This window comes from Ylistrum balloti, unplaced genomic scaffold (assembly GCF_031769215.1).
Source record: "Ylistrum balloti isolate Yb309-2 unplaced genomic scaffold, AGI_CSIRO_Ybal_v1 Utg371040, whole genome shotgun sequence".
NCBI classification, from domain to species: Eukaryota; Metazoa; Mollusca; class Bivalvia; order Pectinida; family Pectinidae; genus Ylistrum; species Ylistrum balloti.
Window position 1 is genome coordinate 1,118,701 of NW_026782576.1, and position 25,321 is coordinate 1,144,021.

The 25,321-nt window shown below is 33.9% G+C and overlaps 1 protein-coding gene across 1 annotated transcript; it reads left to right on the forward strand.

Moving 5' to 3' along the window:
• Window positions 1–3,650: 3,650 nt before the first annotated feature.
• On the forward strand, window positions 3,651–24,498 carry LOC132560267 (ATP-binding cassette sub-family C member 5-like). The gene is made up of 31 exons (XM_060224930.1): window positions 3,651–3,772; window positions 4,325–4,435; window positions 5,530–5,694; window positions 6,491–6,638; window positions 7,031–7,178; window positions 7,974–8,059; window positions 8,420–8,593; window positions 9,152–9,214; window positions 9,418–9,502; window positions 9,685–9,833; window positions 10,211–10,318; window positions 11,472–11,646; window positions 12,371–12,435; window positions 13,011–13,082; window positions 13,253–13,377; window positions 14,086–14,158; window positions 14,532–14,735; window positions 15,217–15,364; window positions 16,110–16,223; window positions 16,885–17,072; window positions 18,008–18,214; window positions 18,705–18,834; window positions 19,410–19,692; window positions 20,180–20,366; window positions 20,774–20,863; window positions 21,179–21,362; window positions 21,874–22,033; window positions 22,429–22,507; window positions 22,727–22,840; window positions 23,043–23,207; window positions 24,400–24,498. The coding sequence occupies exons 1-31, from the start codon at window positions 3,651–3,653 to the stop codon at window positions 24,496–24,498; spliced, it is 4,221 nt and encodes a 1,406-aa protein (XP_060080913.1).
• Window positions 24,499–25,321: the final 823 nt, after the last annotated feature.

The window sequence follows — 25,321 nt, forward strand, 5'->3', positions numbered from 1 at the left end:
CATATATGCATACTCTTACATACATGCATTCATACATATATATATATATATACATACATATATACACCCTCACACACCCACACCCTCACACACCCACACCCGCACACACACACACACACACACACACACACACTCTCTCTCTCTCTCTCTCTCTCTCTCTCTCTCTCTCTCTCTCTCTCTCTCTCTCTCTCTCTCTCTCTCTCTCTCTCATAGACATTAATATTTACATAATTATAACTAACATGATGAGCAAAGGATATTAAAACACCTAACGATATGCTATTTTTAAGTGGTCTGCATGGAAGTGTGTATATTATCATAGTATTTTTCAAAGGAAAGAAAGAAAACAAAAATTTTAAAAAAAGAAAGAAATAAGGAGAGAAAAAAAAATAAAGATAAAAAAGAAAGAAAGACTGAATGCATATGTAAGAAAACTATTTACTGGATGGGGTGGCAAGTCAAAGCTGACAGCAAAAAGTACAATTTTTTATTCTAATGAATTATTTAGGTAGTTTTGACTGTTTGCAGGTCTGAGATGTGTTAGTATGGTGGGTAATGTTATTAATATCATTATATTATTAAGAAACTGTACCTTAAATTCTTGCAGTCAGATGTTAATTGGTGTAAAAAGTTTGTATTTATATTAAAGTTTTGAATAAATTCATATGTAAGTCACACCAGTGTTTGTGTCTTTAATTAAATCATCAATTACTAAAATATTTATATGATAAAATTTCTTATAAAACACTACCAAACCGTAAAACATTATATCCTTGTTGTGCCACAACAAGGATATAATGTTTTTTTTAACAATATATTTCCATTTCTCGGTAGTTTGATAAACGTCTTCTTTAAAGAATTACGGAAAGTTGATAAGTTAAACATTTTCAAACCCCCATTAGTATTTTGAATTTATCATGTCCCCCATTCCATAAGTAATCGAAAAATATCAAATTTAAGAAAGTTTAAGAAAATGCATAATTAGGTTAGATAAAGAAATGAATAAACGAGTAAACTGCTATATGAGTAACAACTAAATGATATCTATTTTTCCAATAGGAGTTAATGACCTTCTCTTCCATTGTAGATTGTACTCTGGTAAAAAAACTGTCATCATTACATTTTTTATTCCCAATCCTTATTACCTGGTCTTATCAACGTTTAAAAACCCGCAATCTTTGCAAACCAACGCATCAAACTGTATAACTGATTCGTTTAGCATTTTTTACCCATCCAGTATATATGAAGCATCATCTGCATATTGTGGTAACAAAAGTGGATAATTTCAATTTAAATCCCCGTAATGATGCTATTATTTCTAACTTTCATTGCTTAAACCTCTGCACAATGGATAAATAAATATGGTCATTACATCTGTCTGCAGCCCCTCTCAATATTGATTACCCCCTTGATTTACGTTTTACATTCTCAATAAAAGACCAAGAACCCGAATCAAATGTTACAAGCAACATACTATGTATATCACGCTCCTTTGTATAATTCATAAAATCATATATTAGCATTGTATTAATTCTTTAAGTCTTTTATCTATTAGTAACAGAACCAGAAGCAATTTTGTATACTACATTCAATGATAATATAGTTCTCTAATAAAGTGTCTTAGCTTTTCATTTACAAATTCTGTTGTAAAGCCGTCAGACCCAAGGCTTTTGTTAATTTTCATTAGTTTTAAAGTATTCCACCGATTTCAGCTGATTCAAACTGTGACAGTGTAGGTGTGTCATTGTAATTTATATAACCATTCAGGTTAATTTTTTGCATGCCATCTGTATTGTAACCACCATCATATAGAATTTAATAAAATATGTATGCTTCTCCTAATATATCTTCTTGCTGTGTAACGTATGCATTAGTATATTATTCACAGTAAGTAATTTAGGTATTAATTTAGAAGTGTAATTACAATTTTCCAAACTAAAAAAAATCTAGATGGGTTTTTCACCCTCTTCTACCCACTTAGCCCGTGATCTAATGATGCTTCCTTTTTGGCATTTAATTCTTCTATATTAATATTATCCGAAGTTTCAAGTTTATTAATTATTTTCTTAAAATTTGCTTCCTGTGAATTTCAAAGCTTCTTTTGTATGAAGTATTTGGAGATAGTATTTCCACGAATTTCCAAAAGTACCATTTCCAGAATTAACTGATCATCAACTGAATATCAGAATTAGAATCAGGTATACATTTTGATATTCTCTTAAAATATCAAATAAACCATAATTTTCAATGATTTCCGAAACTTTATCCCTGGTTTTTGGATTATTCACATTTTTATATATAACGTACAGACTACAATTTTACAGACCACATTACACATAACTTAAAGACAAAATAGATGACAAATGTATGTTATATACTATTAAAAGAGTTAGATAATGTTCAACATACAGACAGATAGATATGAATGATTTTCCCGATTAAATCCTTAAAGGAGGAAACACAATGTTAACACTCATGGACACAACATTTAGAAATGATCAACATATTCCTACTGACTGGAAACTTTACATGGCAGGTGTAGCTGATGAAGCAAAGAATGTTTACCGTTCCTGGAAACGTGGTTTTATTCTCATTTTTAAAGTGTATACCTGTACATCTTTCGTTTCATCGAATATGTGAATTGAATTACCATTCCGTTACAATGCCGGTAGTTTTTTTGGTGTTTTGGTATTTGTATTCTTTTAATGCAAAGGAAATAGGTCGACAGAGTTGATAACTAACTTAATAAAGATTTTAATAGTAGGTGGCAAGTGGTGAGAAATTAGGCCTTATGTCGTGACGATGCATGCGATGAACGTTGGGAATGCATGTGTTTGAATAATTACATCTCACTCCTTCGCACAGGCTAATATATAAACCAACGGAAAATGTAAATCGCTGGATTGGTTACTTGATAAATAATTCAAAATGTTTCGTTTCGTTAATTTACATAAACATAGGAGAGAATAGATTTCACAACGCCTTGAAGTGTAATATTTATAACGAGTTCCAATAAGACAGATGTGGTAAGGCGAAAGTGGTAAGTTTACACTGCATTTGTTGGTTTTAAACAGCTTTTATGTTATCTTTATTCAATCACAATATTTTTTCTTCGAGTAATTCGATGTTGTGAAAATTAGGATAAAGATTGAATGACTGAAATATTTAAATATTTAAAATGTAAACAGTAGTATGTTTGTAAGATTTTAGATACGCTAAAAAGAATTTGATGATAAACTTTATCACGTGGTAAATGTGAAATTCAAAATATCAGATATTAAAAACTGTGATACTTATCCTTAGAAATTCATTGCAGAAAAGTTTGAAAATGTGTGTACCTAATATTTGCTTATATCATTCTACTTATGTGCTTTGTAAGAATATCAAGCAGTTCGAAGTTTGGATTATACAAAGTTTTTTATGTTTGTGCTTTTAAATGTCAAATTCAAATTACAAGCTTGACTTAGTTTTAACATGAAAGCCATAACGTAATTATTCGTTGTACTATAGTCCACCTTGATGCGTATAGAAAAAAACTGGAATTCAAGATACTTACTAGGTAAAGATAGAAATTCTAATAAAGATATCATCATGCTTAAAATGGTTTCGGCATTTGTTATTGACCTCTTTACAGGTAACAAGTTACCAAAATGAGCATGGATGGTAAACCAAAGCTCCGGTCATTCAGTATATTTCCGGACAGAAAAGTAAATTTTTCCTTTGACAATCCCGCTATTAATGGCGATCCTGATATGGTTGAAAATGATTCCAGGTAATTGATCTTTACTTTCATATATTCTTTGTTTTTATAAAAGTTTTAAATAATTGATGGTTGATAGTGAAATGTACGAGATGAACAGATTTTTGATAATCTTCAGATTAATAATAAGGTGGAAAATTATGTATTATTTGCAATCTGGACAAAATTGTTCGACTACATGCCTATCTTAACCCTGTCTTATCTAACTAACTATTAAGATGGTATTATTTCTGCATTGTTTAAAGCTTTTATAAACGATATTAAGTTACTCTATTTGTAGATACAACTATTCTAATAACTGATGTTAAAATAAGAACACCTCAACATACTCGTAATTCAAATCAAGCCTGGCAAATATAATATGAAAAAATGCTTCAGATAGGTCAATCACTTATTCTGTCTACTTGTGAATGGCCATCACACCATATGTTCATTTCTTAATGGCCATTTTCAGTGAACGAGTGCATAAACAGTTCCAAGAGATAGTTGAATCTGGAAGAATTAATTTGTCATTTTGCACCGAACTAAATACGTTTTTGTTGTTGTTTCTCGTTACTGTTTCAGTCAGCCCACAGCACATGGACTTGCAGATAGTCATTTCACACATGGATCTGCATACAGCCGAAAATATTCTGTTTCACTCAAAACTATGAAACCTTTTCGTCCATCATCTAAGTAAGGAATATTAGTACAATTCTTGTAATTATGTACGCTGTTTTCTATCCTGCAGAAAAAAAATGTAACAACTGTTCGTAAATTCCTAAATCAGAGTAATATAAGGCATCTGTTTATTAAACAAATACATCATTGTCAGTTGGTCTGGGATACTTCTGCATGCTCATACTACCGGAACGAATATTATTTCAGTTTGATCACGATATCTCCTGTATAATTTGTCAGTCGATATGTGTATATATATCTATGGATGTGCATATCTATACGCTATCTTCATCTTCTAACGTGTAAAGTAGGATTATATCGCAATCAGACAAGAGAAACGAATGCATGTCATTAATCCCCCAGATGAAGTGGGGACTATTTGCTTTTACCCCGTTTCTTTATAATATAAGCGGTAGTAGTTTGAAGGAATTAACTCATTGGTATGATATAATATGGTAAGCACGACGGAGCAATCAGTTGTTTGAGTAAACATCAAATATGCCGCCAAAATGTTTAAACTTTGTAAGCCAATTCCTCTCCATATTCCATCACGACATTCAAATTAATAGGTTGCACTGCCATCTCTGGCTGCTGGTCGATAACATTGCAATTAAACCACGATCCTATATCTAAAATATATCTTTTTATTATGTTTTTTTTTCGCGTTACGGTAAACCTCAGAAACATAAGCGATCATAGGGCATGACACCTCCTATTGCGATTTGAGCTTAAATAGGTTCGGTGCTTACAAATATGTCTCGTGGGTGGGTTGTTATTAACCATGCTCTCATTTGAGGAACATGTTATTACTTACTTGAATTGACAAAATGCATACAGTAGATGTGGTCAAAAGAGCAGGAGACGTTTGTCCTTACGAAAGATCTAACCTATTCTTATCCCCCTTCCATTTCGTGTAAACAGTTATGTCTCATAGTTTATACTCGGTACAAAATTATGTTAAAATATTGGTATTTACTTGTTTTCATTGACCCATACAACTTTATTTGAACCTCCGTTTTTCAGAAGACTCATTGCCTATAATAGCAAAATGGTTATATCAGATTGAAGCATTATTGTCATTCTTTATGTCATTATTTTTCTTTTTCTAGAGATGGAAAAATTCCAGTAAACAAAGTTGGTTTATTCTCCTACATCACGTTATCATGGATATCCTCCATGGTTATGAAGATTTACAAAAACAGAGACCAGGCTCTGAGGGAAGAGGATGTATGGGAGATATCAGACTGGGAGTCATGTGACGTCAATACAGTCAGGTGATACATCCATATTGGTTTTAATAGGTTTACATTTTACAATATCAAAATAGCTTATCATGATTTTTTCAGGAAAAAAAATGATATTTCCTTTATGGCTACATAAATGTAACGTCAAACATATCTTTTACCGAAGTGAAAAGGGCTAAATAGAAGGAATTGATCAACGTTATCCCTGACTTTGCACGATTAGTTTCATGATCTCAGTAAACATTGGTATCGGTATCATCATAGATCGTACAAAAGACACATAAGTGGAGAACACCTTTCAATACGGATTAAGAATATAACACAGTAGAGCCAATTGTTGAATCAACTCAATAATACAGATGATTCGTCCTTTCAGGACCTGTCAGTTATGATATACAAGTGTTGATTTTGAAACTTAAGAGAACACGGATGGAAATAGAAATTGGTCGAAGGAAATGTCGAAAAGATAGAGTGAGATATGTACAAGCCCCGTAATCCAATACAATAAGTTTCAATACTAGCTATGTTATCATTCTGTTTTATTATATCGGTAGAGAAGCTTACGATTTTTTCTGTTTTGTTAGGCGCTGGGGAATGTCATATTTTACATAAAATCTCTTAAAAGATTTTTCATCACATTTCAATTATCGTACACTGTTCAGTTGTGCAATCGTAACATCAATTAATGAATAATAAATAATAAAGACATATAATGCATAATCGTATGAAATATGTACAGCAGTCAGAATTTCATTGAGGCCCTAGGGCCCTGTTAGCAGTATTAACTACAACCAGTTGAGATTGAAATAACTTATTCTATTATTAGATTAGAAAAAATATGGGAAAATGAAGTAGCGACACATGGTGAAAAAGGATCCTCATTCTTAAGAGCTTGGTTCAAGTTCATCCAGACACGGCTCTATATAAAAATATTGCTTGTCTGCGTCAATGCTGTGCTCTCATTTTTCATGAGCGTAAGTATATTTCAAGTAGAATATGATCCTTATCATGCCCTAAACCTAAGTTAAACGCACATTATATACGTTATTTATCAATGTACATGAAATTGATGACTAAATTTGGACATATTTGTAACGTGTTGATAGACACACTCTGTCATCTACATTAGACAAAAGGCCAGTGAAACGTATACCGAGATGTACCGTGTAAGAGAAAACAATAGACCGATTCGGTTTAGAAATCGTACACCTAGGTGTAAATACTACACGAAATGACAATAAAATTTTAGGAAATTTAATGTCACGAGAGAGTTGTTTGAATGGTGTGACTAGCATAAGTTTAACTTTACTAAAACATGTCATCAAATCTAAATTTAGCTTTCCCTAAAATGTGGTTTTTTTTTCAGGGATACATTACTAATCTCGTAGTCAGCTACCTAGAGTCCGAAACCTCGGATCTGGGCTACGCTCTGGCACTTGTTGCAGGAAATACCATCGGTCAAATTCTGAGAGCCGTATCATTTACCTGTATAATTTTCTTCGGAGTCCAGACAGGTAAAATTTTTGTTTCATTTATATATCAATGCATACTTTAATCCACGCATAAACCTTTTATTGAAGATGATATAAAAAATTCTTACTTGAGTCGTATTTTTAGCCTGAATAAACGACATGAATGTAGCGTTATATATATATATATATATATATATATATATATATATATCTATCATTTGTATTAATTTAACAAATAATATTGCTTGTATCTCGGGTACTTGTCAAACTATCGTGTATATTTTAATAAAAGTCAGAAAGAAAGGAACATTTTGTTAAATTGCCTTACACTATTAATGAACATCCCGTTCTATCAGTACCCTTATTCTTAATCGAGTTCCTTGTTTTAAACTATATGGCTACAGTATCGTAAATTTATCTAATGTTTGCTCCTCAGTACATAAGCACTTAACCTGTAATTGGTAATCTGGTAGTAGCAACTTTCGAGTTGTTAAGAAACTTTGCAATTTTGATCCTTTCAAAAACGCAAACGATCTAGTGCATGGTGTAGCACGAAATGGTGGCATTGACAAACAGAGGTCATTGAACTGAATAACAATTATTTCGGCTGGCAAATCTTGTACAATGTCTCCGTGTGGTCAGATCATCTAATTTAGTCAAGATGTACTCAGATCGATTGTTGTTTAGTGACTCTTGTCATAAACATAAAAAATAGTCGTGTTACATAAATACTTACTTAATTATCTAAATAACTTATTCGGACGTAAGAAATACGATCACTCGTTGTATAATCCCCATTTCATTACCCTACACGTATGCTGCATCTCATATTTGAAGGCACGAGGTTCCGAGCCGGTATGTTAGGTGTTGTCTACAAAAAGATTCTGAGGCTGAAGAATGTTAAAGGCAAGGTAGCATCTGAGGTAAGATTCAAGACAAAGTCTATACGAAACCCAATCAATTCAACTCGAAAGTCAGATGATAATTTGATACATAGTTAGCATATCGACCACCTGATAATTCGATATGTAATCTCTACAAATCCCGAAGTCCCTTAATCCTTTTAGTTGATAAAATTTCATTGTATCAGTTACAACCTTGTCATATTATACTTTTCATTTTGACCATTTCCTATGTCATGAAAGTGTATTCGTTCTAAATCGAGTAATCGAACCCCCGGGTCATAGCATAAACTTTCCAGTACACATTCATTCAATGTATTATGCTACAAATAACACTAATGTATGTATTAATGTGCGTTAATGTATTGTTGTGTTTTATAGATCGTTACAATATTTGGAGCCGACTCAATGAGGGTGTTTATCAACTGTATATCGTTTGTATATCTATTGGCTCTCCCAGTTTATGTTATTATTGGAACGGCATATACCTACTATCTTATTGGTTACTGGTGCTTCATCGCTCTCACAACGTTTCTAATCTGCTATCAACTACAGGTGAGGTTTTTTCAATATCTATGAACATAAATATGATGCAATGACCATGATATATCACAATGGTATAACTGATTTGTGTTATGATATTAGATAATAACTGTTACAACGTTATATTTAAAACTTTTTACGATATATTAGGTCTTTTGAAATTTTTAACATAAAGGGCAGTGCGAAACTCTAAATAGCTAACATCGATGTTAAATAAGACTAATGTGAGATTTAATGTAACAAATATTCTAGTTTCATGTCAACCGAAAATCATATGTTCCATATTCATATTGGCATTACAATTTTCTTAAGGGTTACATTCTGTTACTGAAAATCCTTTTTAACAAATTAAATCATGGCTTGAATTGTGTTAATAATTTCAATTAACATGTTGGATATCGTAGACGAAACAGAAAACGCTTACTCTTCCGTACCACGTGGTCTTATTCTTGTACTTTTTCCTGAGTCTTCGTGTAAATCTTTCTATTGTTCATATTTTGTCCCAGTTTTTAAAATTTGATTGCGATTGAGATCATGTTGACATGTTAGTATTTTCTTGTGTTTATGCAGGCACATCTCTCTACCTTTGTCGCTTCACTCAGACGCAAAACATTAATTCACACAGACAAAAGAGTAAGTTATAACAATATTGCTGAACTGGTCTATGAAATGACGTGTCTGACAAATTATTAAAGACACATTCCTTATATTGAAAACAACATCATGATTAACCTGTTTCAACAACATACCTGGTATAAACCTGGAACATATTTAACACGCTTATATTCACCATTGCTAAATATGATGTAAATTTACTCAACTTGTATTTCATTCAGATTAGGAAAATGACAGAGGTACTTAATAGCATGAAGATGATCAAGATGTATGGATGGGAAGATTCGTTCCTGTCAGCAATTACGGGTACGCATTGAGACTAGGACTTCTGCATTATAACGTTAAATGTTATTTTATATATCATTTCATGAACACACCAATCCTGTTATCTTATCTCTATAGTTATGCAATGCCAATCGATACTATACTTGCTTTTGATACACAATTATAAATACTATGTTTTATTTGCTTATTGTAAAACCTTGCAGCCATCAGGAAAAGTGAGCTTCGTGTTCTGCTAACCGCTGCCATCGTCAATGCCATCACCAATGCCATTATACCAGTCACGCCCTCTATCGCGGCAGTCGCTTCCATAGCAACCTATCGAGCATTCGGAAACGAACTGACAGCGTCCACGGTTAGTTGATTCTGACAGAAATAAAATGAATGGAATGCTGTCCTGAATATTGATTCAATTTCGCAAGAGTGGAATCAGTTTAATATCTTAAGGCAGTTTTGCGTTTATGCTAATAATGAATTCTATAGCTGATACATGTGCACTCGTTACAACAAACATGTTTTTGATGTAAAGTGTAGAACCGATGGATTCATTCACAATAAAAAATTTAAAAAAAACCGAATACCACCATACTTGAGTGCGCATCCCCTAACATTGGAAATCGTTAAAACGTTTTATTAGTTTTTTTCTTTTCAAATCATGCTATAACAGCAAAGTTTGAAGCACATTTGAAAATTTTGATATCGCTTATATTATTTTTTCCCATTGCTTATCAGGCATTTGCTCTAGTGACCACACTGGATTTCCTACGGGCTATTGTGTCCTATGTGCCGTTTGCTACGCGTACATTTGGCGAGTCGAGAGTCACATTTGAACGTGTTAAGGTAAGCAAGGATATACCAAACAACTTCTGCAGGAGGTAAAAACATGATATCATGCATAAAATTTTAGTATGTTATTGCAAGTTTAAATGCTAATCAAATTTATCTAGGAGTAAATTCATGTAAAATAGAAACTGATTGCAATTTTCTTGATATATTTTCGACCAAATAGCTAAGAAGTATATTACCTTCAAATATATTTTATGTCTTGATTTAGACACCATTTTATCTACATCTCGATCTCAACACTTTTAACATTTGTGACATCATACAATTATTTCAAATATTCACAAATACAACATTAAACCAACAACGTTGAACGCACCTTTTCCTACGATTTATCTGTGCGAAGTAAATTATAGAACAACATATTGATAAGGATAGCAAATGCATATTTTATATGAAACTTCTGAAAGCTAAGTAAACCATCTATTCCATGGCTCTTCGATGTTGTTATCACCTAATTATGATTGCTACTCGTTACACGTTACATATATATAAATTCAATGTGGTATCAAAGAGTTTTGAGTCTCACACAAGTTTTCGTGCAGTACTTCTGTATTTGTTTGGCAACATGTTAATTATAAAGCGGTGATAAAGTCTCTAGTCATTAGGATCAATCCTCCAAACAGGTTGAAGAGCTAGTGATTAAGGTTTATAGGGAATCTTCCCCTACTTCTAGAACTACCATCCGCCGGTTGGAGGACCTCTACCATGTTAGAGAAAGTTTATAAGGTGACCCCCGCTCAGGATGGCTATCAACTAGTTTTGTATATGTACTGTATACGGATAGATGGGGGATGTTGCATTCTACCGTTTGGCATTATCCTGGCAATCTATAAGGAAAGAGTGTGTGAATTTTGAAGTGTAGAGTTGCAGTATGAATCCGATTGTCTTGCTATTTTCTGTGTGAGACTCGAACCTGTTTTACTATGAATTCGTGTATAGATATAACACGATATACAAACGGCATTAAAAAAATTGTATAAAAGGAAATTATTGCTTCTTAATCTTAAATACATGAGTGAGAACACCCATAATCCAAAACAAAAGTCCAAAAGTCAATAAATGGTGTATTTGTGTAATTTATCTTTAACTGTATTTTAGGCTTCTATCTAAATAATATATTTCAACCTATGTATTTGTCCGAAAATAGAAGTTGATGTTAAGAGAGGAATTCCAGATTCCAAGCTCCGAAGTATTAGACGATTCTAACGCTATTGAGATACAAGATGCTGTTTTTCAATGGAACTTGATGACCGAATCACCGGATGACAAGTCGAAGAAAAAACATGAACGAAAAACGAAAAAGAAGAAAAAAGAAAATAAAGGTAGTTTTTTTTATGATAAATTGAACATAGTTATGAATGTATACTATTTAGAAAAAAAGCTGTGTACTTCGATTTGTTAATTTGCAATGCGGTATAATAATGAATGACATCTAGCGATCAATGTATTTCTTGTCGACGAGACGTTACACGCAAACGCCCTGTTCGTGTCCGATCTCGTTTAGTCTTCGTTTGCTGAAAAAGCCTCCACAAAGCATCTTATCTTATTAATGGGCACCATTAGCTGTCATGATTTCTCTGGAAAAACACTTTCTGATACAGTCTATGGAATGCAACCTATAAACGCAAAAACTGTTGGACATTGAAGCGTTGCAGAATCAAATTTTGATGTTTTTACCAAAATGTCCTGGATTTTTTTTCTGAAATTACTATGTTAACACAATTCTTTCTTTCGTTAGTTAATGTATCTAGTACGTTCTTTTTAATTCTTATTTGAAAAAAAATCAGTAACCATTGGTTATCTCTAAGCAGTCATTGAACAATCAGGACCAGGTCTTCAAAGTAAAATTATTATTAAAGATGAGAGCACACAATGTTTCTGGTTTTTGAGAAATCATCAGCTCCAATCATTTCGCTTGACATTTATTAGTAAGTCAAATAAATATGTTTGTTATAATGCTACCATATTGACATATAGTAACCAACTTTGGAAATTTCTTAATGTGTTTTATATACATGGAGACATACGTTCAACGCTTTTATTTAGAATCAAATCGACCACCAAGTAGTTCCTATATGCAACTGGACAGTATCAATCTTAATGTGAAAAAGGTAAGCTTATTTACTATATAGCACTTAATGTACACAATCACGTTTTCTTCACCTGATTGTTTAACTTTCGTACTTTTTATTTCATGTTGAATATGATTTCGCGACGTATTGAAATATTTTTGGCATTTTGGATGGCTCTGTAAGTATTCAGTAGGTCCTCTCCCCCAAATTTCATTGATTTTGCAATGGCCTGTATTTACCTACTACCCCGTTTTTTCAAAGAATTATGTTTTAGAAGACATTTTTCGGATGTATTTTTGATCGTTTGCATGTACTTGTCTTGAACATATAAATCTGACTTTTATCATATCTTTCAAATATATACGTTTACGCTATATATTTTGATAAAGCGGAAAGTTTTGCAAAAACGGGAGGAGGTGGTTTCGATGTCTAGAGTGGGAAACCATAATTTTTCGCTCCTGGCAGTGTCATTATTAATGGATTTGAATTTTGTGTGTAAATGCCTGTGTGCATTATACTAGTATGCGACATTGTACTATTCTGATCAATAGTTCTCCCTCAACTGTAAATCACATTTCATCTGAATTTTACCTGTAGCATGCTATCATTACCAGGGACAACTTGTCGGAATATGTGGATCTGTCGGCTGTGGGAAATCTTCCCTGATATCGGCTGTACTTGGACGAGTAAGTCACATAAACGATTCAAAACCTATGAAATATTTGATTGATGTGAAATCCATATCCATTACTAATTATAAAACTACGTTACATTTTAAAATTTTACAGCCTTAAATATGTGCTTTATTTCGAACATGATTAAATGTGCCTATATGTCATATTGTTATGCTAAACAGATGCCACAGTTGATCGGACATCTTGCAGTAAGTGGAAATGTAGCTTATGCTGCACAGCAGGCATGGATATTCAACGGTACACTTCGGGAAAACATACTATTTGGACTGCCCTACGACCCTGACTGGTTTGTACTTTTATGTTTTTTCTCCCAACATTTGAAAATTAGATTTCTATAAACCTCACGTCAGATACTGACATGGCCGAATCATTAAATATGACAAAGAAGAGGAGATAATATCTGAGGACTGAACCATAAGTCTTTTCATTAATAATCCGTCACTTCTGCTATATTGGCTACTTTTTATGCTAATCGGAAAGTGCGTTTCCAGTGTAGTACACTTGAAGTGGAACTATTTTGTTTTGGAAAGCAATACCTTCCTTTGAGAAAATTGATACATGACACGGTTAACAATTAAAGCTTGTTATGATACCAACAAAGAAAGATAGAAAGTATACAAAATATTTATGTATGAGAATTGTTTTCCCAAGAACAATGAGACAACTATTGCTAAGTATACGACTGAATAATGTCGTTTGAAACAGTATTTAAGTATTACATAAACAATTTTCCATGAATGTGTTAATATTTTTTGTAATTGTCTTTGAGAAAATACCTCACAATACGTAAATACAGGAAAATCTTGTAAACCGACTCTCACAGAACACAGCGTATCCAGCAGACTAATTAAGATGTTACAGTATACGTAGACCTGCATGGATTGAAAAATACCAACATTGTAACGGATAAAAAGGAATCAATTTTTTTGAAGAGAGCAGGGAGGAGGAAGGGTACAACTATTTATATGATTTAATTTGATTAAACTTCATCCAGGTACAACAAAGTGATATATGCCTGTGGTCTTGAGCCTGACTTGGATTTGTTGGCCAACGGGGATGAAACAGAGGTAAGATATTGCATTGTATTCTCAGCAGAGGAATAAGATTCAGATTTAGGAGAAAATAGTCAACAATCACTCAAGTTATTTGAACTATGTAAACATAATAGTTAGCATTTAGTCATTATTATTAACTACGTTTAAGTAATCTGTCACATGCTCGGTTCCCTGTCCGCGCTTTTCTCCATCCAAACGCGCGTTTGCTTGGTAAATTGACATATCGTCTTTGCGGTTCTGTATATTAACATGTTGCAGTCCTCTTTTGGGGTAGTTTAGTTGATATATTGAAGGAAATAAACTTTGTTGCACGGAAAATAACTTCATTTGATAACATTATCAATTACGTTTGATTTTAATATCCACAATAATTCAATAATTTCAGATTGGTGAAAGAGGGATTAACATTAGCGGTGGACAGAAGCAAAGAGTGAGTCTTGCACGTGCAGTCTACAGTAAAAGCGACATCTATCTCCTTGATGACCCGCTCTCGGCCGTGGACGTACACGTTGGCCGGCATTTGTTCCATAGATGTATCAATACACTGTTACAAGGAAAGACTGTTATACTGGTCACTCATCAATTACAGGTAACTAGATAACAGTCACAAGTGTCTCGGTACAGTTTGTCGCCATCCTAAAACGCTGAAGTTGATATGTACAAACTATACATGAGAAACTTCTCATTTGCTAATGTAACATGGATTTTTATCACGATCTACATAAAAATGGTTAAAAACATCCATCTCCATGAAAACTAATATTCTATCAGCTATAATATCGCTTGATTTATCAAGGCTTGTATAAACAGCTGAAATCAAATATCGTTCATTCATACAGGTCGCAAGAACCAAAACAGTAGACAGGCATTGACACCGTCCATGCAACTTGATTCCAATTTATTAGAAATACTTAACAGTCACACATGGGAGTAGTTATAACTCGGTGTAGATGAATTATAATTCATAATCATAGTCATAGTCAGTCATATATTTTAATCTAAAATATTTGTTTGATGCTGACATTTTAATCATCATTGGGTTTAATAATGAATATATAATCAATCGACAGTACCTGAAGCACTGTGATGAAATACTAGTCATGGAAGAAGGTCGAATCGTTGAGAATGGATCACACGAGTCTTTGCTGGAGTTTGGTGGTTACTATAGTTCAATGATGGGCCAGTTCCATGCCACGAGCGCGTTCACAGCAACCACAGGTAGGGTTCTCCATGCTATATGACAAAGAATCAAATGATTAATTGACTTATTTACTGATAGAGATTAAAGAAGATGAAAGTTTTCGAATGGGTGAGATTTTTTTTCACAGTTGACAATTAGAAGACGTCAACAATGAAACTAAACGGTATAGTTCCTAGAAAGTGAAAACTCAGATCTTCATACCGCGCAAGATATTTCTCATGATGAGACATTAAAGTTTCACGCTATGCACTACACACTATACACTATCTGAGTCCCAACTGCCAAAGGAAGTAACCTAGTAAAATAGCAGAATTTTAATATGAAACAAAGACAAATTTATTTTAACACATTCATCCAAAAGTAAAAACACTTTTTACACGCATGTCTTCAAGGTCGATTTATCTCAAAAGTTAGTTCACAAAAAGTAAAAATGCTCATTCTATACGAGACAAATGAAATTTTACACAATGTACGGAAATAAACATTTTCGAGTACATTTAGATAATCGATTATGTGATTCCTCATTTAATGTTAATGGCGACTACAAAACGCCCTCCTCGCACTACCTAAGTTCTTGGTTTTGAGTAATACAAGCAACAGGATCTTAACTAAAATTCAATGAAACTCAAATTATGATTTACACGAAGACCCAAGCAAATCTGCAAGGACGATAAGACCGAGTGTTCCGGAAGCTTCATCAACGGCGTATAAACATATTTATCATAAAATATCAATGATGATTTTAGTTCTATTTATTACAAGTGAAAGACGAATCGAGAAGTGATGATGACCAGGGTTCTTCTGAGAAGCGAGGAGAAAGTAAAGAACAACCGAAGAAAGACGAAAATGATGATTCCGTTTCTAAGGAAAATAAAGGTGAATTACTAAACATTAGTAATCGTAGTTCAGAAGCTTTTGTGGGACCTCTGTCAGTCTTGATGTTAGGATTATATTTTACACCTGTTCATTAATTGCTTTCAGGCAGAAATCTAAAAGAAAACTATATTTATCTAAAAATTCATTTGGTGTTGAAATGGCAAAGATGAATACTTCTTGGACAATAAGCGCAAGAATCCTGTTCCGTTGCCAAATTTGTTTAAAAATCTATATACATGAATCGTTAATAGCTACAAATATTTTAGAGATATGTCATTCCATTTATGATCTTTGCATTCTCCTGTTTACACAAATTGTGAAACATATCCTTAGTCCTTAAGATTGTTTTAAGTCTGCTAGATTAAATTGAAATGATAGAAAAAAAATAGAATCGAGTATTTTTTGAAAAAGAGAAAATCCCATGTTGCCCTTAAAGATATGTGACTATAATCTGACAAATCCATTCTGCTCAATGCTCACTTCCACAACTGTATCAAGAAGTTCTGTTAGACAATAAAACATTAGTTGACATTGGGTCATTGATAAAAATAGCACCGTGATCTCTTGAAATCATATCAATAGAAGATTTCAAAGAATTTGGAAATCATGGTTCTGTTAGTACATGTCATATATTCGCACGTGTTTATGCTTTACACCACAGGAAGACTAACCCAGAAAGAAGACGCCGGATTCGGTATGGTAACGTTTGGGACGTACAAGTCGTATATCAATGCTGCCGGTGGGTTCACAGTAGCCGCGGCTATTCTTCTGCTGTATATTCTCTCCTTGGGTGCAGTTGTATTCGGGGACTGGTGGCTTGGCATTTGGCTAGGGCAAACGGTAAAATATGTGTATACAACGCCTAGCATAAAATATAACATTTTTCGTATCATTTATGAAAATTAATAGAAATATATCAATATGGGGAAATGTTTTTTTTAAACCTGAAAAAGTTGTGAGCTCATCTATTTACAATTCTTTTCTTCGTAAAATGAAACATTATCTTAATATTCAGACTTGGATGCACATATGTCATTCCAGTAATCTAGTTCTATTTACAAAATTCAAGATTCTGTGAATTACATAACATAATAAGTTGTCGTAATCTGACTGTGTGGTAGGTATAAATATGTAGTGACAATGATATTAATGTATACTTGAATATAGTCAACAGCTTTGTTAGCCTCCTGTGGTGTCTAAACAAAACGGATTTACTATTCATTATAAACTTTGGCCTTGAGTGTAACTTCACCGTTAAAGTTATGAGACAGTTTCGAAAACCTAGTCAGTTTCCTTCCTTCAGTATTGACTAATCACATTAAACTTGGTCAATCATGCATGTGGTTTACAGACAATTGTCTGATTTACATAATGAAATGAGATTTTAGAGCATGTATGATAAATTATCAAACATTTTTGGAAATATGCAGAACAAAATGTATTATAGCGATTCATTAATTTAAATACCATGAACATTATAAGTTATAGACTAGCGATTTACTAGTATTTTTGGTTCACATTCTGATCCACATGTAACCTGGTCAGGTAATTAGCAAGTTCTTTAAATCATTTGGGTTAAGTTTACTCTAGGAGTTGTATCTATTGCCTCTTTCCCTATCAATAAAGCAAAATTCCATGGTACGTGTCCATAAGAATCGTCCATTTCACACCAAATAGATATCAAGGAATTGCAGATAACACTCGGTTGCCAATGACTGACAGGTAAACTTTTGGTCGTTATATTGATTGATTATACGAATAAAGATTTTGTTTTCCCATTGCAGACAGATTCATCAGAAGCCACACCTACAGCAAATATGTTGCCCAATGCTTCCATGTCTATAAATATGACAGCCACCTCTCTTTTCCAAAACAGTACAGAACCTACGAATTTCCAGACCGGTGGCATGGACTTTTACCTCAGCATCTACTTGGCATCCTTAGGGGCCATAATACTCTTGGCGTCTTTAAAAGGAGTCATAGCATCGACGGTAAAAGCACGGGGTTATTTTTTAAGAGTGACGGGGGGAGGGGGAAGATAAAATTGTTCAGAAAAATAATTAATAACCTCAATGTCAAACGTTCATTCTTTTATTATTTTCATTTTTAATATCGTCTGAAAAATATTAATGTGTATATGCATGCCATACAATACGAAACTTAACTGATATAAGATTTTACACAACTCACACCAGTGAATATCATTTGGCACTCGTCAATGATGCTAAGAGCCGAAATTTTGATTTTAATCAATTTCTTATCAATTGAATAAACCGTGATATGCATGTTACACAAACCTCCGAAGGAAAAGTCAACCAGCACTGTCTACCACCTGGGAGTAAAAGATACAATATCTCAACACGACTCTCCAATTCCCAAAGCTCGTGAAGAGGACAGAAACAAATAACTTGGCGGAAAAGCAATATACCTATGTGAAAGATGGGTCACAGAGTTTTCAAGTATTCTCACTTAATTTTCAAGGTGATGGTAAAAGCTTCCGGCAAACTTCACAACCGAGCATTACACAATATCATGAAAGCACCAATGGCGTTTTTCGACGCAAATCCACCCGGTCGTATTCTCAATAGGTTCTCGCGAGATATGGATGAAGGTAAGCCTTCGAAACAAACTTGGAGAATATGCAAAAGAAACTATTGGGGTATGTTATTCTTTGTAATATTAATCCCCCAAAAAGGTTGACAATACTCTCTGATGCGATGGACTAATTATACCAATTGTAAATCCTTACCAGTGCATTAATAAAGTAATTGATGAATTTAGACAAAACATTTCGTTGAATTGATTTTATTCAACGTTATGACTCCTTCAAGTTTGATGGCTCATTTTGACGTTCTCTCACTTGTTGTCAAAGAATGTCCCTAATATACTCGATTTGTAACAAAATATATGATGTCCATGGCCAGTCTAACACCTGCATATTATCCTGCTGCAAGAAAGTTTTGAAGACTTAACTCGTGTGCACTAGCGCGTTATCCTGCTGGAAAATGGCGCCAGTGCTATGACGTCTTGAGAAGGATAGAACTATTGGTCTCAAAATGTTAATGTGTCAAAGTCTGAAAGTCCTTAACAGCTAAAACTAATTTCTTTTAATCAGACAGTTACTGTTATTGATGTATTCCAGCTCATATAATAGAACAATACAACACAGGACTGCGTACGTTTCAGGTGATGTGTTTTTACCGAATGTTATGGACATTCTACTTTATGTCTTGGTTGCGGTTTTGTTGTCATTGGGAGCTGCCGCAGTAAACCTTCCTTGGATTGCGATTGCTTTCGTACCTGTTGGACTGATTTTTTACGGATTTAAAAAGATTTCTGCTGAATCAGTTAGACAGCTCAAACGATTTGAAAACGTCGCTCGCTCACCCCTCATTAACCACGTAACCACTTCAGGAGCTGGTTTGTCCACCATTGTCACCTATAACCAACAGAGGCAGTTCATCATCAAGTAATGATATTTATTTTAGTGTTTAATAGCAGATAAGATGCGGTGTGAACATGCAGAGAAGTGTTATATTCTATTTTATGATATGACTTTTGATGTTTCTGATTCCTTACATTTTCATTTATAAAATAACAAGCCTGATTTGTCATGTAATAAAGCCAGGTCATGAACGTCATAAGACATATGGACCAAAACACTATTGTGCATCATAAATAAATAAGGTATCAATGAATTCACATAGTCTCGATAATGATAACCGTACAGTCAGAATCTAATTAAGTATATCGTGAATGGTGAAAGGAATTTTAATGCTTGTGCTTATTTCTCAGATTCTTACACTTGTGCTGATGTAAGATAGAATATAAAAAAATCATGACATATCAAATTATTTAATTCGTCTCATATATTCCTTTCAGGTCAGTCATGTTAGATCTTTTTAAGAGCGTAGGCTTTAGAAAAGTTACTAATAACTCACTTTGATAATTAACAGTTGTATGAAATATACGGATGTGACCTCAACGGCATTGATGTTGTTCGAAGGGAGCTTTCGCTGGATTGAGTTAAGGCTCGATATCGTCTCGTCTCTCCTGATTGTGGCAGCTACTCTAGTCATGGTTCTAACAAAAGGATCAATCGCCCCAGCTTTAGCCGCCCTGTCGCTATCACTGACAATCAGGGTGAATTCATTACTAGTCATATTTTAATCATCGGTCTGCTTTCCTTTAGCGTGTTCGGTACAGGTCTCCTCGTTAAAGAATCGTGACTTGTAATTGACGATATTTTGTATAAATCTGATCTGGAAGTGTATCGGTCATGTCCGATTTCTTTCCCTTATCAAGATGCTTATTTCTCCTCATACCCACCTATTTTGACCAATAAGAGTTATTCATTATTTTATTGTGTTTCTGAACTTATTTCAAAGATATTGCTGTATGATAGAAATTTCAATCTACTTGTGAATAGGATTTTCACAATATCTACAATATTTTGTTTTAATCAGGTCATTTATTAGTTCCAAACGCATTAGAATGGAGAATGGTTTATCGGAATTTTGACCAGACTTGTCTTGAATATATATTTCTAGGTAGTATCTGTGATGCAGTTCGCAATAAGACTTATGAACGACACTGAAGCGAGATTTACATCCATCGAACGGATACACGAGTACGAGTCGGTAAGCATACAAATATGAGTGTTTAACCATGTAATGTCGTAGCACATTCTTGCATTACTTATACGATTGTCCACATGCACATTAATCTAAATGCGGGTACCTATTGGAATATCACATTGTCGCGTTCTTAAAATCTGCTCTGGTTGTACATGTTTGATAGTGCATGGTATTTTGTTAATGTGTTAAGGTTGACGGAGAGGTATTTCAAAGCAGAAAAGACATGCAGTTTAAAACTATTTTTAAACGGTATTTTGTTTTCTATAATTATACAAATACATGCAATGCAATTATGAAAGCGTATTATCGATTGTAAAGAAACTAGACACAGAAGTGGACACTACCTCTGTGGTTCCGGACGAGAGCTGGCCCCGCGAGGGGCGGATTATTTTCTCCGACGTATTAATGCGCTACCGGAAGGACATGGACCCAGTATTACGGAACATACACTTCAATATCCAACCGAAACAGAAAGTCGGCATTGTAGGAAGGACAGGAGCAGGTATTCTAGTTTATGTTCAAATCTACAAATAAATGCAGTGCATGTATATATACTGCTATAAATCAACGAATCTCCACAATTATGTATATAGACATATATTTAGTATAACAAATGCAAGGAAACAGATGATGACATTGTCATTACTCAAAGTCCCTGCGAAAGCTCATATTCAATGTTAAATTTAACAACCACATCAGTTATTCCACAGACCACAGCTTATATCTTTCTATGTAACGTCTAGCACACCTTCAAAGATTAATATGTTCTTTGTAGGACACAAGTGCTTTTTTTATATAAGTTCATGTGATATTTTATTACAGGACAAATATGACTTGGAATTTTATTTCTAGGCAAGAATTCGGGAGTAGATTGTTAGATTATCATATTAATAAAGTTCTTACCACAAACATCAGATATATTTTGATCATGACAAACATCACAGTAAGTGCTAGACATACCCTAACATAAAACGTCTTTTACACACGTAATCTATATTTCTCATGCCACATAGGTAAGTCCTCATTGGCCGCGGCGCTGTTCCGATTGTGTGATCTTTCTGAGGGGCACATCTACATAGATGGAGTGGATATAGCCCACATTCCGCGTAAAACTCTTCGATCTCGTCTGTCCACCATACCTCAGGATCCTGTCCTCTTCACCGGTACCCTCAGGTAACAACAAATAACTAAACTAATCTTATAATAATCTTAAACACTGATAAGTGCTAATTAAAAGTTTGATTTAAAAATAATACCAGTAGCCATGATTCTTGCTTTGGTGAGTTATACGGCCTATGAGTGTAAGCCGAAATACAACATATGCTTGGGTGAAGAGATCACACTATAAGAAACCGTGAAGGTCATAGGTCATACACTCAATAGGTTCACTACGATCGAATCCTCGGTAATAACTCCAACTATTCTGTGATGAAACCTGATATAAATTGATCAATTCTTTGTAAATTCAATACCGATTTCGTTTAATTGTATTTTTTAAAATATTTGAACGTTTTGTCTGCTTGAAAATGGACCAATTAATAAATGGTAACATTTGAATATGGTTACAGGTATAATTTGGATCCATTTGATCTGTACTCAGACGAGGTGATTTGGGCAGCCTTGGAACAGGTTCACATGAAAGAAAAGGTAATCATTAACAATGGTTTACACTTAAGGCTTAAATCCGGAAATGATTTGGGGGCGTAAAAACATGGAATAATGTTTCCCCGTAAATAGTAATACAGACAAACCACTCAACGTTTGTGTGGTAATTTACAAGTATCTAATATGGCTACTGATGTTACACATTTATTTGTTATATATATAATATGCTAAGTAGGTTTAAGTTTATTTTTCTTAATCTAGGTACGCCAGTTTTGTGAGCAGCTCGACTTTCAAGTTGAAGAGAACGGAGAGAATTTCTCTGTAGGTGAACGACAACTTATTTGTTTGGGTAGAGCCATACTTCGTCAGAATAAGGTAAGGAAAGATATTGATGTTTTCATAAAAATATTTAATTTTCGTATTGATAAAGTAGAAATAAGCCCTCTATGACACGGGCATCCCTTGCAGGCCAGCGTTGTTTTTTCCGCTGTTCTCTGTTAAGGGGACATCAATGAGACCAAAAATAAAGTATCTTGTATTTCACTGCAAGTATAATTAATGTCGTATTTTCCCATAGATTCTAGTCTTGGACGAAGCCACAGCGTCCATTGACACCTCCACAGACGCTATGATTCAGCAAACGATCCGCGACAGTTTCTCCGACTGCACCGTCCTGACGATAGCACACAGACTCAACACCGTGCTACACTGTGACGTCATTCTAATCATGGAAGCTGGAGAGGTATACTAATAAATATACACTATATTGATGTAATGAGCAATAGAAACTTTGACGACCAACCTGTTATATGCGATTGTATCTCGCCTTTAATCTAACACACAAAATGCATTCAATCATAGTAAGGATCAAAAACATCAATTATATAATCAAAACCTGTGTTGATAATGGGTAATCAGGTAGGTCATTCACATATCGAAAAAACGAACGCAATTCGTTAAGTTGATAAAGGTATGGTTTATAAATTGTTAGGTACCTGAAAAATTTTTGCAAATGCATCAACAAATCTGCCAGTCTTGAAATTAATTTTACACCTGAAGGGGATGCCCTCTGTAAGAATTCGCGGCTATGTCAAACGGCTTAAAGTTATTTTGTGTTAACGAAGAAATGTTCGATTTGCATCAAATACGCACAATGGTATGAAATAGTAAAGATAAATTCCAATGATTTCTAAACCATAATGTTTGACCCATTGAAATATAATAATTTTATGCAGTATGTGACTGATGGAGATTATTTGACATATGGATGTGTTTAAGCCCTTGCGTTAATGTACTAACATATAATCTATCACTGATAAACTTAATCCCTTGATAAAAAAAAAACTGAGATAATGGAATACAACACTATACTGCTGACATACTACACACCCGAAAACTAAAACATTTTTAATAGCGTATGATATGTAGATAATGAGATAGCATGTGTAAAGCGAAATATAAAGCTCAAGGATAGGTCCATGTCAGCACATGACAAGCAAATAACCCGGAAAAGGCAATATTATTAATGAAATCGATTTCTTCATAAAAATAAGAAAATAAAGAAAGAAGTGAAAAACTTTCACTTTGTACACAACTTTAAGATAGACATAATGTTATTCTAAATTCAGTACGTTCGGTGTATGCGCGGGATTTGTTTCTAGTGTGCTACAACATATTTTAGAGCGCTAAAACATATTGATGAAACATTAAGTGGTACTGAAATGACAGTGAGTTCCTTATTCGTCAAACTTTCTGCTAAGGAAAAGAACAAGAATAGACTTTCGGCTAGAAAGTTATCTTTTGAAATAATTGTAATAGAAATAACGAGTTTATTCCTTTATATGGCCAGGTGTGCTGTATTGATTTAGTATTTTTGTTATACCTTCACCTGAACAAAGGCTGTAATTAAGTAGGATTATATCTTTTTATTGCAGATTTTAGAAACTGGACACCCACAGAACTTATTGGCTAATCCTCTCTCAGTTTTCAACAAGATGATCAGAGCTCAAACTGTGAAAACGCCATCACCATGAACAAATCATATTTCTGCATACAGTATCTTAGATAGCGCGTGTTGATGACAAAATCGAGGATAGTAAAACTCAATTCAAGCAATTTGTATTTCAATTTCAAATCAATAAATTTGAATTAAAATGTCATGTCTTAATAATTTGTGCGATATAAACAACTTTCATATTTTTGTATTAGAGTATAAGTCGCCTTACTAGCCTCGGCTAATGAGAATTTTCATTTAGTCGAGCGGTAGAGTGTCGGACTAGTCCGAACCCCAGCGGTGGCAGGGTGTGTTTCATTGCTTCTTACTATTACACTATATTTGTTGAGATACATGTAGATTATTAGGTTATCACCGAGAGTATGTTAGCTTAGTGGACGTGTTTGCAGTTGAAATGGGAAAAAATACATCTCCCTGAAAATGTCATCATAACTTATCAAATAAACTAAATCCCTATTCTTACATCAATCAATATAAGGTCGTTTTATGGAACGCTGAATACCAGTATCTAGATAATCAAGGTCACATTTAAGTGAGATATCACGTGTACATTTAACTTGATACGATATCATCGTAGCCTGACTATTAACGTGTCAATCAGGTCTCTGTTCTCAATAAGTAAGCTCATGAAAAATACAGAAATGTATGGACGAACATGTGTGTGTGTACAGTGGGGTGTGTGTGAGTGTGTGTGGATATGTATGTAACGTCCGCGTATATTTCTATCCTATGTTAATGTTATTATGTTTATCTACTGAAACACATTATTTTTAATTTATAGTATATCTTATAGGTGCTTCATGACAATATTGCATGAAATTTCTTATCGTACCTTAAGTGGG